The following is a 16612-nucleotide window of genomic DNA, read 5'->3' on the forward strand; positions in this document are numbered from 1 at the left end:
GTGAACGGGCTGAGGATGAGAACAATCCCCTGGTGGGTAGAGTTTCAGGTAGAACAACACCTTCGACATATACTGTATGTATCGCTGCGTAACAAGGTGCTGCGAAATGCCCTGGAGACCAAGAGAACACAGTGACGGGCAGTGAAGAGATGGTGAAATGTGGGCTGTGTGGTAGCATGCTGTATATGCATGACATGGGATATCACTGAACATCATGTTCACAAGAACAGAATAGAGACACACACACACATACACACACACTGTAATGTACACACACACACACACAGAATGACTGGGAGGCAGAGGCAGACAGAAAGAGAGAGAAGACGAGAGTGTATGTGATAGAGTGTGAAAGGGCTAGGAAGAATGTGTGATAAAGAAATAGAGAACAAATGTATGTGTGTGTGTGTGTGTGTTGGAGTGTAAAACTGTGTTCACAGACAATGTTATCAGAAGTTTTCCTGAGCCCATGCAATGTTTTTCATTAGAGAAACAGGTCTGTTTTTAATGCAGTGCCATCTGATGTAACAAAGACCGTGACCATCCAATGTTGATTTCCCTCCCTATACCTGGCTTGCAAACATAGCTTTATCTGGATTCTCTGAATATTTTTTGTACTATAGTTGCTTCTGATACATGTACATGGTGGCAGTTAACCCACCCAGTTGTGAAATGTTGCTCCTCCTTGTGTTTTCTATAGCATTACACAACTTTTTCAATCTTTTGTTGACCTCATCTCAACTTTTTTGTTGAGATGTGTTGTTGCCAGCATCAAATTAAAAATGAGCATATCTTTTTCATAAAATAGTACAATTGGTCAGTTTTAACATTTGATATGTGTTCTTTTCCCAACTAAATGTGGATTTACAGGGTTTGCAGAATATCATTCTGTTTTTGTATCCCAACTTTTTTGGAAATGGGGTTGTAGTACGTGTCTGTGTGTGTGTGTGTCTCTGTGTGTGTGTAAGATAAATGGATGCGGTTGTATCCAGGCAGTGGCCAGGCGTCAGCAGGAGCAGAGACGGAGAGAGGAGTTATATTTTTTATTAAACCATCTCTGTGAGTAGAAAAGCAACAACAATAACAACAAAAGAACAAAGAAACAACGACTGGCTGGCAGGACTTGACACCGCTGCCACTGTCTCGGACAGAAAAAAAAAGAAAATGCCTGGTGGGTATATTAAAAAATAACCCACACAAATATACACACGTATATGCGCACACACACACACACACACAAAGGGCATCTTGAGAGGACTTCAAACAGACAAGAAAACGTAATGCCAGATCTGAATTACAGCGTATAAAAAAGTGCTTCAACAACATGTACCATTTAAGGACGTGACCTTAGCGACCTGTGTTTAGAAAAAAAAGAAAAGGAAATAATAGGCAACAAAAAGACTACAAAGACACTGAATTAGTGTTTGGCAACTGTGTGTGTGTGTGTGTGTGTGTGTGTGTATGTTAATGAGACTAGTCACAGCACTGGCACTTGGATCTTCACACACCCTTGGCTGCTCAGTGGATAAAGGCAGCGGCGGCAGCTAGAGCGAGGCAGCGAAGCGGACAGCCGTCCACTGAGTCACTGGCGTTATCAGCCTGGACACGCCGCACAGCAAACAGCACCGCCGACAGATGCTACAATACCAGCAAATTACTCTGCACTGAACACAGGGTTGAACAGTGTGTGTGTGTGTGTGTGTGTGTGTGTGTGTGTGTGTGTGTGTATGGCAATTATACAGACAATCAGTGCTTGGCTATGGCAATTACAGAGGCTACTGGATAACCCCAGTGTGCGTGTTGAGGTGCAAAAGGAAGGGCTCTTGAGTGTGTGTGTGTGTGTGTGTGTGTGTGTGTGTGTGTGTGTGTGTGTGTGTGATTTAGCCAACCATTGCAGAGTCATAACACTGCTCAAGATACTGCAGTGCCATCAGGAACGGCTCCAGAACCTTAGTCGGTGATTGTGTGTGTGTGTGTGTGTGTGTGTGTGAGTGTGTGTGTGTGTGAGTGTGTGTGTGTGTGTGTGCGCGTCCGTGCCACTGCATGTATTTAAAATCCCCACGCCAGTCCTCTCAGCCATACATTTTATGAAGCACATTGCAAAGACGTTTGGGCTGGCCGTTAAACTAAGAGTCTGGCAGGCTCAAACGGGATCAATCGTCTCCACTCTATTCCTCGACGAGACGAGAAAGGACACCAGCGTACAAACACACCGTCCATAAAATTGTCCCTAGAAAAAGCACACACACATATATGAAGGTTACATCCTCCTGGGTGACTGATAACGTCTGGGAACTCATCATTGGGAAGGCCCGAGTAATCTCATATGACATACTGTAGGTAGCTCTGCCCTCGCCCAATAGGAGAAGCAGAAAACATTCCCGGTGCTCAATGATTGGTTAGGGAGCCACTGGTGATGCCATTGGCTCAGGCACGGACGAAACCTGCCTCCTCCAATGCTTTAGTCAAAGGAAAGAGAAAGAGAGAGATAGAGCGAGTGAGTGACAGAGAGAGAGAGAGATGGAGAGAGAGAAAGAGAGGAGAGAGGATTGGGCATCAGTCGCCCACGTCGCTGTCCTGGTCGCCGATGACCCACAGGAAGTGAAAGCTGACGGCGAGCAGGGCGGTGCCCAGGAGGTCGCCCAGCGCGGTCAGGTAGGGGATGGAGAAGCTGTCCGGGTCCTTGCCACTGCGCCATATGGAGTGGACCATCCAGTCAGAGATGCACAACAGCAGGAACACCTGAGAGAGAGGGAGGAGAGGGAGGGAGAGAGAGGGGAAGGGAGAATGAGAAGAAGGCAAAGGGGGACAGAAAGAGGGAGAGAGAGGAAGAGATGGTGAATGGGGGAGTGCAAGAAGGGAGGAAGAGAGGGAAGAAAGAGAGAGAGGGAAAGAGGGAGAGAGATTAATGAGTGGAGCACAGTGGTGTAATATGCTGCTTCTGCTGCTGCCTTTTTATGTGATGTGCCCATCCAGCCAAAAACAGCCCTCAGAGGGCACTAGCCCTGAGCCACTCTGGCCAGTATGCAAATCTACTGGGAGAAAAGAAAGGACAACACACACACACACACAAACGCGCGCACACACACACACACACACACACACACACACACACACACACACACACACACACACACACACACACACACACACACACACACACACACACACACACTACGTTGCGCAAAGTTCTCTCTCTGTCTCACACATACACACACAGCCTTCAAACTCGCACGTCCCCCTAGACACAGTGGGGCACCTGCTCAAAGCCAGAGACATCCTGCAGAGAGACAACCTTGGCAGGACGTCTGCATCTCTCTCTCTCTCTCTCTCTCTCTCTCTCTCTATCTCTATCTCTCTCTAGTGCCTGATAAAAGACACAGCAGCTCCTGTTCCTGTCTCTCCTCCTCCTCCTGCTCCTGCTGCTCCTCCTGCTCCTGCTCCTCCTGCTCCTGGCTACAGTATAACCGTCTCTCAGTCCCAGAGCTCTGGGCTCCACACAGCAGCTGGGCTCCAGGCTTTGACGTCAGTTAACACAGTTGGACGGACGGACTGACTGCACCATCTCAACCCTCACAAACAAGACTGCAGTCCAGAACTCACGCTCTTGTGGGGTTTGGCTTGCCTGTGCTGAAACGTCTAAATGCGTTATGTCATAAACGTTTATTAAGACCTTTCGGTTCTAAGGGTGAGGCCTATGGACATGTTGTCGATCTTTGTTCCGTAACCAACATTCTAAATCCCATTAGTATGCACAAGTTGCCGTTCTTTAATTTACATTTAAAGTGTATAACGTACAACTAGACTACATTTAATGTGGCCGTGTGAATGTCTCTTCCTAAAGGAGGAACCCGGCAAATTTGTACATGGATCTCAAGACGTCTAGACGTCGCAGAGTACTGTCGATAGGGAAAAAAACGACCAAAATCGGTGCTATCGAACTACCGAGTAGCTGCAGCTAATGGCCAGTACTCCCGGTCAGCTACAATGCTAGGTCTGGGGGCATCATCTACATGTGCCTTTTTTGCCTCTTAACAGACTCAACATGTCATTAAAAGTTCTGTGCAACATGAACAGGGCCCTTGCGTGACAAAACGATGCGTTTTCAACTCATTCATTGTGATGAAACCGTTTGAATTCAAAGTTTTCAAAGCTTTAATGTGCCTACTTCAGAGTGTCGGACCAGTACAGTTCATTATGGTCACTTGGCCTCCATTAACCCTCTGATGGTCCACGTTCAGAGGCTCGGACTCGCCGGACCGCTCCTCATCAAGTTTGCTTATGATCTTTTTCACTTGCACAGATACACCCATAAAAACAAAGGACAGAGACACAAAGAGAGAAATAAAAGAAAAAAGAATGAGAGAGAGGGACAGAGAGAGAGAGAGAGAGAGAGAGAGAGAGAGAGAGGGACAGAGAGAGAGAGGGAGAGGGAGAGGGAGAGGGAGAGGGAGAGAGAGAGAGAGAGAGAGAGAGAGAGAGAGAGAGAGAGAGAGAGAGAGAGAGAGCGAGAGAGAAGAGAGTGAAAGAGACGGGGCCAAGACAAAGGAAACCAGAGAGAGAAGAGATAATCTTCACATAAAAGGAATTTGCTTGGGCTAAAAGGGCAGGTTTGATCTCCTGCCGCTGGCTGTGTGTGTGTGTGTGTGTGTGTGTGTGTGTACACACTTCTAAGAGTCTGTCCTGTCTCGCTGCTAATGAAGGCTTTTTGTGTGAGGGCGGGCGACAGTGGCGGTGAGAGTGGCTCTTGATGGTGTCGTTTTTGAAGGTGGAGATGACATGCTGTTTCAACACACACACACACACACACACACACACACACACACACACACACACACACACACACACACACACACGAGAGGGACATGAGGCAGAGCCCTGCTGAGCAGAGCGATGAGAGAACACGCACACACACAGCAGGTAAACACACTCACACACGTCAAACAGCAGGAATATACAAATACATACACACAGCCTCACACATAAACCTGCACATACTGTACTCTGAGCACACTGAGTACGCACACGCACACGCACACGCACACGCACACACACACACACAGTCTGGCCCAGTGTGCTGTGTGTAAGTCAGCAGAGGGGCAGAAAGGGCTTCATTTATTTGGAAATGAAAACTGCTGAGGATCATTAATCAGTCTCTCCTCTGGACGGGAGGGGTGTGTGTGTGTGTGTGTGTGTGTGTGTGTGTGTGTGTGTGTGTGGGGGGGGGGGGGACACACGTTTTATTTCACTGCAGCGGACAGCAAACATGTCGGTGGGAGGTGCTTTTCTGCTGGTTCAGCAGGAAGACGGAGTTTCCCTCCACAAAGCCACAGATGGATGGAGAAGCCCACAGGTGGAGTGGAGCGCCTTGACAAACACAGCTAGTGTCAGTGGGACATTGTGCCAAAAACAACCTGTTGGATACATTTGCTACCGTCAAGATGGCTGACGCGCATATACCTGAAAATAGGCAAACAGGCCATCGGGGTAATTGAATGTGTTCATAAATAAGCCTGTAATAAACGCTAATGGGCTTGGGCATGTTGACCTCTGAAGAACTGCAAATGGACAGACAAGCAATTCTGCTTATAAAGTTGACAGTTCTTTTTTTAAAGTGTAGCCTTTAAACTGGGAGTTTTAGTTTAAGTAGAAACCATTAAAGCTTACACACACGCACACATGCACACACACACACACACACACACGCGCTTGTGGAGAGACCAACCGACAGTGCTTTTCGACCGGAGGAGGAATGTGAGCCAGTCTCTCGTCTCTGAAGGGAAATTAGCGGGTCAATCAGCTAAAGAGGCGGAGAGGAAGGGAGAGGAGAGTGGACTGGGAGCGGCCGGCCGGCCAAGCTGGAGGAGCCAGAGAGCTTAGCGAGGCACTGACAGGGTTTATGGATCATTCACATGTGTTTTATGGCCTGTGTTAACACATTAAGGGGGAGGGCAAGGGGAGCGTGCGTGCGCGTGTGTGTGTGTGTGTGTGTGTGTGCACTGGAGAGAGGGTAAAAGTGAAGTGTGAGAGTATGAGTTAGGTTGTTTGTGTGGGTGAAAGAGAGAAAGACAGAGTGTGTGTGTGTGTGTGTGTGCGTGTGTGTGTGTGTGTGTGTGCGTGTGTGTTGAGAGTTGGGAAAAAGTTGAGAGCAGACGAGAGTAATTGAATGAGGTGTGAGAGTGTGAGTATGACTGTGTGTGTGCATTTGTGTGTGTGTGTATGTGCGAGAGTGAAATATACTGTATGGTGTATGTGTGTGTGTGTGTGTGTGTGTGTGTGTGTGTGTGTGTGTGTCGCGTGTCTGGCTGTGAGGCTGAAGGCCTCCTGGCTTGTTTAGGGGAGAGCCGGGTGCTGACAGGGGCAGCAGCTCTGGGAGTCCTCCCTCAGCAAACAGCCCCATGCCCACGGATTTTTCCAGAAACTCAAGTAGATGGAGAGATAGAGAGGGGGAGAGAGAGAGAGAGAGAGAGAGAGAGAGAGAGAGAGAAAGAGAGAGAGAGAGAGAGAGAGAGAGAGAGAGAGAGCATTTCTAATATAGTTTGACAGTAAAGTTATTAAAAGTGTGATTTAGCCACAACTCCAGATGGGAGAAAGTTATTAACAGGGCAACTGTCTGGCGTATTCAAATGCATACTCACAGACAGACAGACAAACAGACATAGACACTCATCACACACACACATTCTCTCTCCCTCTCTCACACACCTTCTGTTTACTCTTCCTCTGAAAAATGCATAATTGATGTAGGTCTGCTCAAAGGCCTGCAGTGTGCTCTGTGCAGTAGAGAGAGAGTGAGAGAGAGTGTAAGAGAGAGAGAGATGGCAGCTTCCTCAGAGTTTACTCTCTTGCACTAACACTAATTCCTCTCTCACTTTCTAGTTTCGTCACACAGTCTCTCTCTCTCTCTCTCTCTCTCTCTCTCTCTCTCTCTCTCTCTCTCTCTCTCTCTCTCTCTCTCTCTCTCTCTCTCTCTCTCTCTCTCTCTCTCTCTCTCTCTCTCTCTCTCTCTCTCTCTCTCTCTCTCTCTCTCTCTCTCTCTCTCTCTCTCTCTCACACACACACACACACACACTGCACCACTCTACAGGGAAACATACACATACCATAAACTTCCAAGCTCAACAGGACAACATATCATTCTGTGTGTGTGTGTGTGTGTGTGTGTGTGTGTGTGTGTGTGTGTGTCTGTATGAAAGTATTTATCTTTCTTTGAAAGTACGGGTATATCTGTGGGGCCATGTTCACATGGGTGTGCTTCCATGTCCATGAAACTCTGGGAGCCTGTATGGGACTGTGCCAAGTCTGTGAAAATATAGCGCTCTCTGTGAGTGTGTGTGTGTGTGTGTGTGTGTATGTGTGTGTGTGTGTGAGAGAGTGTGTGTGTGTTAACAGAGTGGTTTCCATGTCAGTGGAAATGCATCAATATTTCTGCAGTTACGCCTTTTTGTGTTTGGGTGTGTGTGTGACACATGGGGTCCCAGAAGGAAGTATACATGTACAGTGTGTGTGTGTGTGTGTGTGTGTGTGTACGTACGTGCAAGTGTCTACAGATGTGAGGTCACACTCCCTCCTCTCTCTTTGTGTGGCCCCTGCCACTCAGCCAGAGTCCCTGCGCTTTGATGAAACACTGCTCCTTTTGTCCCTCCTCGCAGGGGCCCCTGCTTAGGGGCACAGGAGACCCCGTGGGTCCATCATCAGGGGCCCTTGGGGAATCCCCAAGCCTTGCGCTGGCCGCAGGTTAACAGCATAGCTACGTCTGGGCCCCCGAATGTTTGTGTACCTAACACAAGCACTCTCTTCCGAGCACCTAGAACATTCCGGGCCCTTGAGGGGTCGGATGTCGAGGGTGAAAGGTCACTGTAAGGAACATGGTGTCTGAGTGTGAGGATGGGTCACTGTGTGTGCTAGACTGTGAAGGTATGCTGATGGCTAAACACACACCAGACACACAATTCAAGCATGGACCAGGGGGGGGGGGGTATTTAATATTTAATAATATTTAATATTTGAAAGCTTTCAACGTTATCTTCTTGACGTGGTACTGCACCTCTCGTCATCCATTTTGCATGAAAGCCCCTGCAAAAATGAATTAATTTAAAGGAAAATCTATGCGACTAAGGCCAAATCTGCGGTGAATTACAGGTTTAGCTACTTTTAACTACTGCACTGTGGTTACTGCTGACAGCCTGACGGAGGTACACCTTCTGGGACCCCAATAGGGGAGGGGGGGCGGGGGCAATAGAGAATTCACTTGCCTGTTTGGCTAACCCATACAGGACCACTACAGGAGGTTTGCTTCCCCATCGTGTAAACACTGCAATGCATCTGCCATTTCTACTGCCGTTTCTCTCCATCTGCTCTTCCCTTCTCCAGTCCTTCTCTCTCCTCAGTTCTTCCCTCAGTGCAATCAATCCTTCTTCATCCCTCTCATTCTCTCTCATTCTCTTTCATTCTCTCTCTCTCTCTTCCCTATCTTCGCTCTCTTGCTTTCTTTCTCTCTCGTTTCCTTTCTTTCACTCTCTCTTCGTGCTTGCAGAGTTGATTACACAGTAATTAGCAGGCCTGATTCGATGGTGTCGGTGAGTCCGGGCTTGCGGAGGAAAGTAATTGCGCTTCTCTGCAGACAGAGGCAACGTGCAAGCCAGAGAGAGAGAGAGAGAGAGAGAGAGAGAGAGAGAGAGAAAGAGAGAGAGAGAGAGAGAGAAGCAATTATGGAAATTGTGCACAAAAATGTCTGAAATGGATTCGCTGGTGCATTACTAGCACATGCGCACACACACACACATAAACACACACACACTTATAGCAGACTGCTACCTTCTGCCCAACCACCTACACATACACACATGCACCTACCAGCACACAACACAGGAACACTCCTTACTGGCACAGTCTTGCTACTGCAGGCCCCAACCTGTCCCATCTCTCAACACAGACTCAGACAGACAGACAGACAGACAGACAGACAGATAGTCTTTTGGCACTGCGGCCACGTACAGTGTGACCAGCAGTCCACAGACTAAACACGGAAGAGAAACAAACATACTGGCACCTGTGTGGCGCCATGTTTTTGCTACTGTGGGCTGCCATCTCTGTCTGTCTGTCTGTGAGCATGAGACTGTTTGTGTGTGTGTGTGTGTGTGTGTGTGTGTCGAGGGAGAGGGGGGTGGGAGAGAGAAGACCGCAGAAGAGTTTTCCTGGCACAGTTCCTGGTCACCACGGACATGTCCCTGATGCAAATGCAAACTGCTGCTAGCTCTAGCGCTAATCTAAATATTCATACAAACACACACACACACACACACATGCACACACGCGCACACACGCGCACACACACACATACACACACACTACATCCTAATGTTTTGGACAGACATACCTGATGTGTTGTAGAGACTGATTCATTAGGCCGTTTTTTTTGCCATTGTTTTAACAATAGGCACTGGTCAATGCCCGAGCATGACGATTAACAGGCAGACGCATCTGCGAGCAGCCCAGTGTTGTTGCTGGGAAACACACACAACGCTGCCCACTCTACCGTGACAATGTTGTAACTACTGGGAGCAAACAGCAAGGCTTAAATTCTTTCAAAGCCCTATATCTAATTGGTTCGATACGAGATGGTGTGTGAATAACCTTAGACTACTTTGGAACTACATATTGATTGGGAGCTTTCAACTAGTTGCACCAACCAGCGGTACCGAAACCCAGTAATGCGTTCCGGGGATAAATTATTTAAGAACGTAGTATTGATAAGCTCCAATGTTAACAATTCTGTTTTTGGTACCGGAGAACTTATGTCCTTTGGAGGCTGTGTGCGGGGTGCTGTCAATCAACCTTCAACCCTTAATGTATTACAATGTGATGTGCATAGAATAACCTCAAAGAGCCCATCTGTAAAACTCCTGAAGTTTGCAGATGACACCACCGTCATTGGTTTGATCCAGGATGGTGATGAGTCTGCTTACAGGCAGGAGGTGGAACAGCTGGTCCAGTGGTGCAGTCAGAACCACCTGGAGCTTATCCCTAAAAAGACTGTGGAGAACCTAGATCACCCAGAGTGTCTATTTATTTATTTGCAAATGTACATACTGTATTTATTCTCATACATAGCCATATTTTACTGCCCTTCATTCTATTCTTACTGTTCTGTTTTTATTCTTTTTACTCTTTTTATGTTTTTTTTTTAAATGTATTATATTATTTTTTATTCTTATATGTTAAGTGAGTGTTGTACTTTGAGAACAAAGATTAACCGGAGTCATATTCCTGTTTGTTTACGCAAACCTGGCCAATAAAGCGGATTCTGATAATATAATTATAGAATCATTATAGAAAAAATAATAACTGGACAAACATATTAGGCAAAAAAAAAATGCATCATATATCGGCAATCGGCTGCACTGATTTCTAAAGATCGGCATCAGGATCAGCTAAAGATCGGCATCAGGATCATAGAAAAACCCACATCGGTGAGCTCTAATGCTTATTATTAATCCATAGCTTATATCTCATTACAGGCATCTTGTAACCACAGTTCTCAACTGCAAGGTAGTACATAGACTGAGGAAATGCTATTTATAGTAAATCTTAGTCAATGTGTCAATGTGTTACAGCCAATTCCTGTGCATTACCGCCAGTTCCCACACTTACAAACACACACACAAAAAGAGTTTTTAAGTTTGTGTTCCCTCCTTCCACATTACTGGCCCAAATTCTCAAAACTGTAGGAGCCCTTCTACATCTAAACACACACACACACACACACACACACACACACACACACACACACACACACACACACACACACACACACACACACACACACACACACACACACACACACACACACACACACACACACTAAGGCACGTGTCTCTGGTGCAGCTCCAACCTGCTGTTGGCAGCCATATGTAACCACATGCACACTCACAGACACACACAAACACACACACACACACAAACACACACACACCACACACACTTCCCCTAGAGATACCTCCTAGCTACAGTTGGCTGCTATTCCAAACATAGACAATGATGCTCACGGGTGTTGCACTAGTGCCAGACCAAAACAGTGTTGGCTGCTACCTGTAACAAAGGATGCTCACAGACACACACACACACACACTTTATGTCTTGCTTTCCTTGGCCGTTAACCTGCTGTGTATAACTACCTGCCTACGCAGACAGCAGACAAACACATCTGGCCTCAGGTCTCAAACTATAGGGGACCTCCTACATGTAAACACACACACACACACATACACACACTCAGACACATGTCCCTGGTGCACGCCCTGCTGCTGTCTACCATATAGAACAATACTCACTCATGAGCGCGCACACACACATACACACACAATGAGTGCACAATGACTTAGCTAGCACACGGCACAAAGTGCCATCTGCTGACAACTGACACCACTCTGGGGGAAAGCAAACACGCTCTTTAACTCCAAAGACACGTGACCACCCTTCACAAACCCTCACCAACCTCACCCTTCACCTCTCCCACCCTGAAGGGACGAGAGAGAGAGAGAGAGAGAGAGAGAGAGAGAGAGAGAGAGAGAGAGAGAGAGAGAGAGAGAGGAGAAGATGGCAGTGGCAGTGATGGAGGTGGGGAGTGAACTGGAGGGAGAGCTGGAGAGATGGCCTGACCATGCATGACACAACTCTGATTAGGACATTAATCCAGCACAGAGCTGGAGCCTGACACACCACAAAACCTGACCAAGAGAAAAGGAAGTGTGTGTGTGTGTGTGTGTTTGTGGTAAACTAAAAGATGGGGAGCAAGGGATAAGAAGTGAGCAAAGGCGCAAAGCAGCTTCTAATCGTATCATATCCAAGAAGACCCGGCTTTTTTGCACTCTATCTGCCTCTTTCTTTCAGGACTCAAGACTCTCTCGCTCTGTGTGTGTGTGTGTGTGTGTGTGTGTGTGTGTGTGTGTGTGTGTGTGTGGCATGCAGGATCGATATTTGTTTATTATTTTATCCCCATGGCTACTGCATCTGTAGACACACGCACACACACACACGCTAAACTATGCTGCATTCCTGCCGGTGGTGGCGTGCCTTGGCTCCCTGCTGCAGTGAATGAGCTTACTGATGCCTTCCCATCCAGACCCTCTTAATGGGCTCTAATGACCATCCGCCAGCACAGAGAAAACACTCATCCGCACTCCCACACACTCTCTACACAGGCCCACACCCCTGGGATCCTGAGCGCGCGCGCACGCACACACACACACACACACACACCAGTGGCCAGTAGTCATATTCATAAAATATATATATTTGAGATGCTCAAAAATATATTGAATGCACACACACAAAAAGAGTGAAACAAACTCATAAATAGGAGAAAAACGGTACAAAAACGCATGCACACTAATTCATACACATACAAAATAAATTAAATACAAACACAAATGAGCCGTCGTTTGCAAAGCTCTTACCCTTCCCTTCCTGCTGGAGTACACTAGAAATAACTATTTACCCTCAGCAAATCATCCCACCGACCTGTCAACACTTGGCCCGCTTGCATATGCCAATGGTGCGATCAGAGAACAAAAATGACAGCAACACTATCTGTGTGAAAAAGTCCATCGGGAATGTCAATCAGTCAAATACCAGACATTCGACAGCCGCCTTTGATGTACTGAGCCTGGCAAAAGCTCGAGGAAAGTGTGCTGGACAAAACAGATCTGTTCAGCAGGGTTCTAAATTAACACCCACCAACCCGCCAAATGCGGGTTAAAATTCATTTTGGCGGGTGTTAATAAAACCTTACTAGCCAGTTTGGCCGGTGATGCATGAGGCATTACATGCATGATACATAAGGCTCTGTTTTCGGTCATATATCCCCCGGCAGTACTTCCTACATTTCCCATGACCACTGTGTTGTAATGCTACGTCGGCTGCACGCAGTTTGCAGTGAAACCAGCGCGAGAGACCATGGAAACGAACGGAGTGTCTACCAGAAAACACAAAGAATTAGAAGAGCGAACGGAGCCAGAGCAGGGAGCATAGACTGAAAGAGGACGGAGTTAGCCAGGAAAGTAAAGTAAAGTAAAAAGTACCTAACACATGTACATAACACAAATACATGCATTACGAAATATTAACGCAATTAACGCATTGTGTTTACCTATTTCCTTTGTGGGGGGCTGATGTCATGTAACGGAGGCCGCAAAACCTGAAGCAGCTCGATCGTTTATTTTATTGCCTATTGAGTTAGCTGAAGATGGAACGTGAGGAGCTTAGGCGAAAATTTTCAGTTTTAAAAAGTTGCCCGATCAGTTATCACCACCACCACACGCATCACGCACTGTACGTAGGGCACCAAGAGACAGAGGAGGGACCAACATTTAGCCAATAAATAGTAGCTGTACTGCAAACTGTTTTTCACTCTTGTTAGAGAAAGTATACAATGTCACCTACAGCATGTTACATAAAGATGATACTTTTCGGGTCCTCTTTTTAAAGATCCAACTTGAACATAGGCCCTATGCTACTCCATTTAATTGATAATGCGTCTGAGTGTGCAGGAGAGGGAGAGAAAACGAGTGGCAGGTTCTAGCTGATGATAATTGATATCTCCTTTTTATTAAGTTAAGATTAAACTAAATACTGGGACAGACTTATGGGGGCGAGAAAATAAATAAAGCAGGGGATGAGGATATCGATAGAGAAATAGATATATGAGATCCCAAACATGAAATGAAGTGTTTGCACTTTCTGTGTATATTTTGTGGTATGTATTCATGGCAACAATGTTAATAAAATGACCAAATGCATTCAGTGACACTCATCTCATAAACTCATAATTCTCTTATTTTCACCGGAAAAAAATTGGCTAATAGAAATTCTGATTGGCTAGTAACTTTAGAAAGTTACCAGCCACATTGGCTGGTGATCAAAAAAGTTAATTTAGAACCGTGCTGTTCAGTACTCAGAGCTCAAACTCTTACTTTGAAGCCAGAGTGCATTCTGGGAGTACAGCAGCTGCATACCTCAAGCGGTGTGGCTCATCAATCTTATGCCTGTTTCTGGTGGTAATTGTCTTCCAAAAAGATTGTCACAATTTGACCATGTTACAATTTGACTTTGGGACACATGGTGGGAAAATCCCCCCAAAAATACTGCCATGCTTGACCTGGGACATCGCTAGCCACACATCACTGGTCATTGAGTATTCTACACTACAAGACCCGTTCCTCCTTCAGTGTCGTCCTTGACCCTCATATTTAGCACCAGCGCTGGATATTTGTTGGCTACGACGAAATTGTGGGGGAAAAAACCGCAGTCTGAACCTAGCATTGCCCCAATGGCATCAGTGGCAGGTGTAAAGCTCACCTGGAGAAGGGCGGCGGCCAGGTAGACAATGGTGAAGATGGGCGTGAGCGTGGTGTGGCCGCTCTTCATCAGGTGGATGGTGTAGAGGAAGATTAGGTGACCTGGGATGACCAGCGAGAGAAGCACCTGGGCAGAGCGGTGATTGGCTCCTGAGGAAGAGAGGACAGAGAGCGAGAGAGATATAAATATTTTACAAATATTTCTATTTTCTTGATCGTTTTTATTTTGTTGTGTTATATACTGTACATCAGAATTTGAATTTGAGAGAGAGAAAGGAAGAGAAGAGAAATGAAAAGAAAATTAGAGAAGAGAAATGAAAAGAAAAGAGAAAAGAAAAGAAGAGAAAAGAAAAGATAGAAAAGAGAGAGAGAGGGAGCATGGAGAGAGAAAGGGGACAAAAGGCTTAACACTCATTTCCCAGCATTCTCACCGTTACATAACTGCACCCTAATGCATGACAACACCTGATACAGGCAGGAAATCAGAGAGACAGAGTGAGAGAAGAGGAGGAAGAGAGGAAGAAAGAGGAGAGAAAAAAGGGAGTGAATAAAAGACAGTTGGTGGATGAGAGGACTTTGTTAGGAGAGGGCTGTATTTAAAAAGGGGGGGAAAAAGAGGTCAGGCTGAGACAGAGAACACATGAAGAGTTTGGTGCCAAAACGCTATATCTCCATTTTTAAAAACATTAAAAAGTCAGGCTATTTAAATGTGTATTTCAGGTAATATCAATCAAATTGCAGTTGTGTTGTTTTGATTGGGTAAAGATAAATCAAATACCAATACCCAAATACAGTTATACTGAAATTACTTACTTACTAAAATCAGAGACTTTCTAATGAGGAGACACAGCACTCAAAAAATCCTCCATAGAAATGCATGGGGCTAGTTTGTAATGCCAATATGGCCGTTGTCTACACATATCACACCCCTTCCTCGGCAAAACGTCGACATGTGAATACATTGAGCCAATCATGTGGTGTGATGTGAATACATTGAGCCAATCATATGGTGTGTTGTGAAGACATCGTGCCAATCATGTGTTGTGATCTCGCCGCTGGAGCAAGATTGGTGTCGTGAAGCCTTGCGCACACGCAGTTCGACCCAAAGACTGTGCCCGATGAGTGCCCATAAAACGTTGGTATATGGCCGCCGAGTGGAGGGACTTGCCTAAAAGGACTTTGCTAAAATTCATTTCATTAAAATAGTGGATATAGCGTTTTTGGAACCGAACTCTTCAAATGTTTACCGATAGATAGTTGGATAACTACAGTATAGAGACACACACACAATAATGACGATCGCAAATTACACTTCCATTTGTTTGCTTCTGGTTTGTATTTGCAAACGTCAGTTTTGGCAACATTTACACCGAGTGCACTTCATGCATGAAAAGCATTTTGAATAGAGAAAAGACAAACACATCAACAGAACAAGAGAGAGAGAGAGAGAGAGAGAGAGAGAGAGAGAGAGAGAATGTGTGTGTGTGAGAGAGAGAGTAATTGAGTGAGTGGGAAAGAGAATGAAGGAGACAGAAAAAGCGAGAGAGAAAGAGAGATAGAGAGAGAGTTTGAGGAGAATGGGGGCGAGGTCCAAACCCCATCCTCGTGTGATTATGGAGAGAGGGAGAGGGAGAAAGAGAGGGAGGGAGAGAGAGAGGGAGAGAGAGAGAGGGCTGCTGCTGTAATGGATGGTTCTGCCACTGCCTCTGCTATGGGCCTGCTTGCTGATAGACTGAAGCCCACGAGTGTATGATTTACTGTGTGCATTACGGATACAGTGAGAGCGTGTGTGTGTGTGTGTGTGTGTGTGTGTGTGTGTGTGCAGTGCTGAAAGAGACAGAGGCTGTGGGATCACTCGGCTCTCTCAAGCTTCCAATTAGGGACTCCCCTCTCTGGAGGATATCTGAAACCTTCTAGTCTCCACTGAGAGTCACTCCTGACTGCTCTTTACCTTTTGTCTTCACAGCCATGTGAAACAGACATGTCCACCCCGCCACCCCACCCTACCCTGTTAAGGTCCAGAGTGCCCAGGCCTCTGAGAGGTCGATGGTCCAGAGTACCCAGGCCTCTGAGAGGTCGATGCCAAAGCAGATGAGCCCTGATCCCTTCACACAGCCTCAATTATCCACTTCTATCTTCATCACAGGCCTTAGCCCTGGCAGTTCGTTGTACAGTAATTAGAAGCGATGGGTTTTAGTATAAATACAAATTAGCTCCCTGGCTGACTCATGGGTTGTGATGATGAGTGTGCGGTG

At 46.3% G+C, this 16612-nt stretch overlaps 1 protein-coding gene across 1 annotated transcript in view; it reads right to left on the bottom strand.

Annotated features, from left to right (window-relative positions):
• Positions 1-1028: 1028 nt before the first annotated feature.
• slc41a2b (solute carrier family 41 member 2b) overlaps positions 1029-16612 on the bottom strand; it is a 36405-nt gene continuing 20821 nt past the window's right edge. Inside the window, exons 10-11 of the mRNA XM_076297098.1 lie at positions 14359-14507; positions 1029-2742 (exon numbers count right to left, since the gene is read on the bottom strand). Of these exons, the coding sequence (XP_076153213.1) occupies positions 2557-2742; positions 14359-14507 (335 nt within the window). The 3' untranslated portion in view covers positions 1029-2556. The remainder of the gene's footprint in view (positions 2743-14358; positions 14508-16612) is intronic.

The sequence above is a fragment of the Alosa pseudoharengus genome, unplaced genomic scaffold (assembly GCF_046254945.1).
Source record: "Alosa pseudoharengus isolate Yale_2024_CS ecotype anadromous, Long Island Sound unplaced genomic scaffold, YU_APseudo_1.1 YU_APseudo_1.1_scf_20, whole genome shotgun sequence".
Classification (NCBI taxonomy): Eukaryota; Metazoa; Chordata; class Actinopteri; order Clupeiformes; family Clupeidae; genus Alosa; species Alosa pseudoharengus.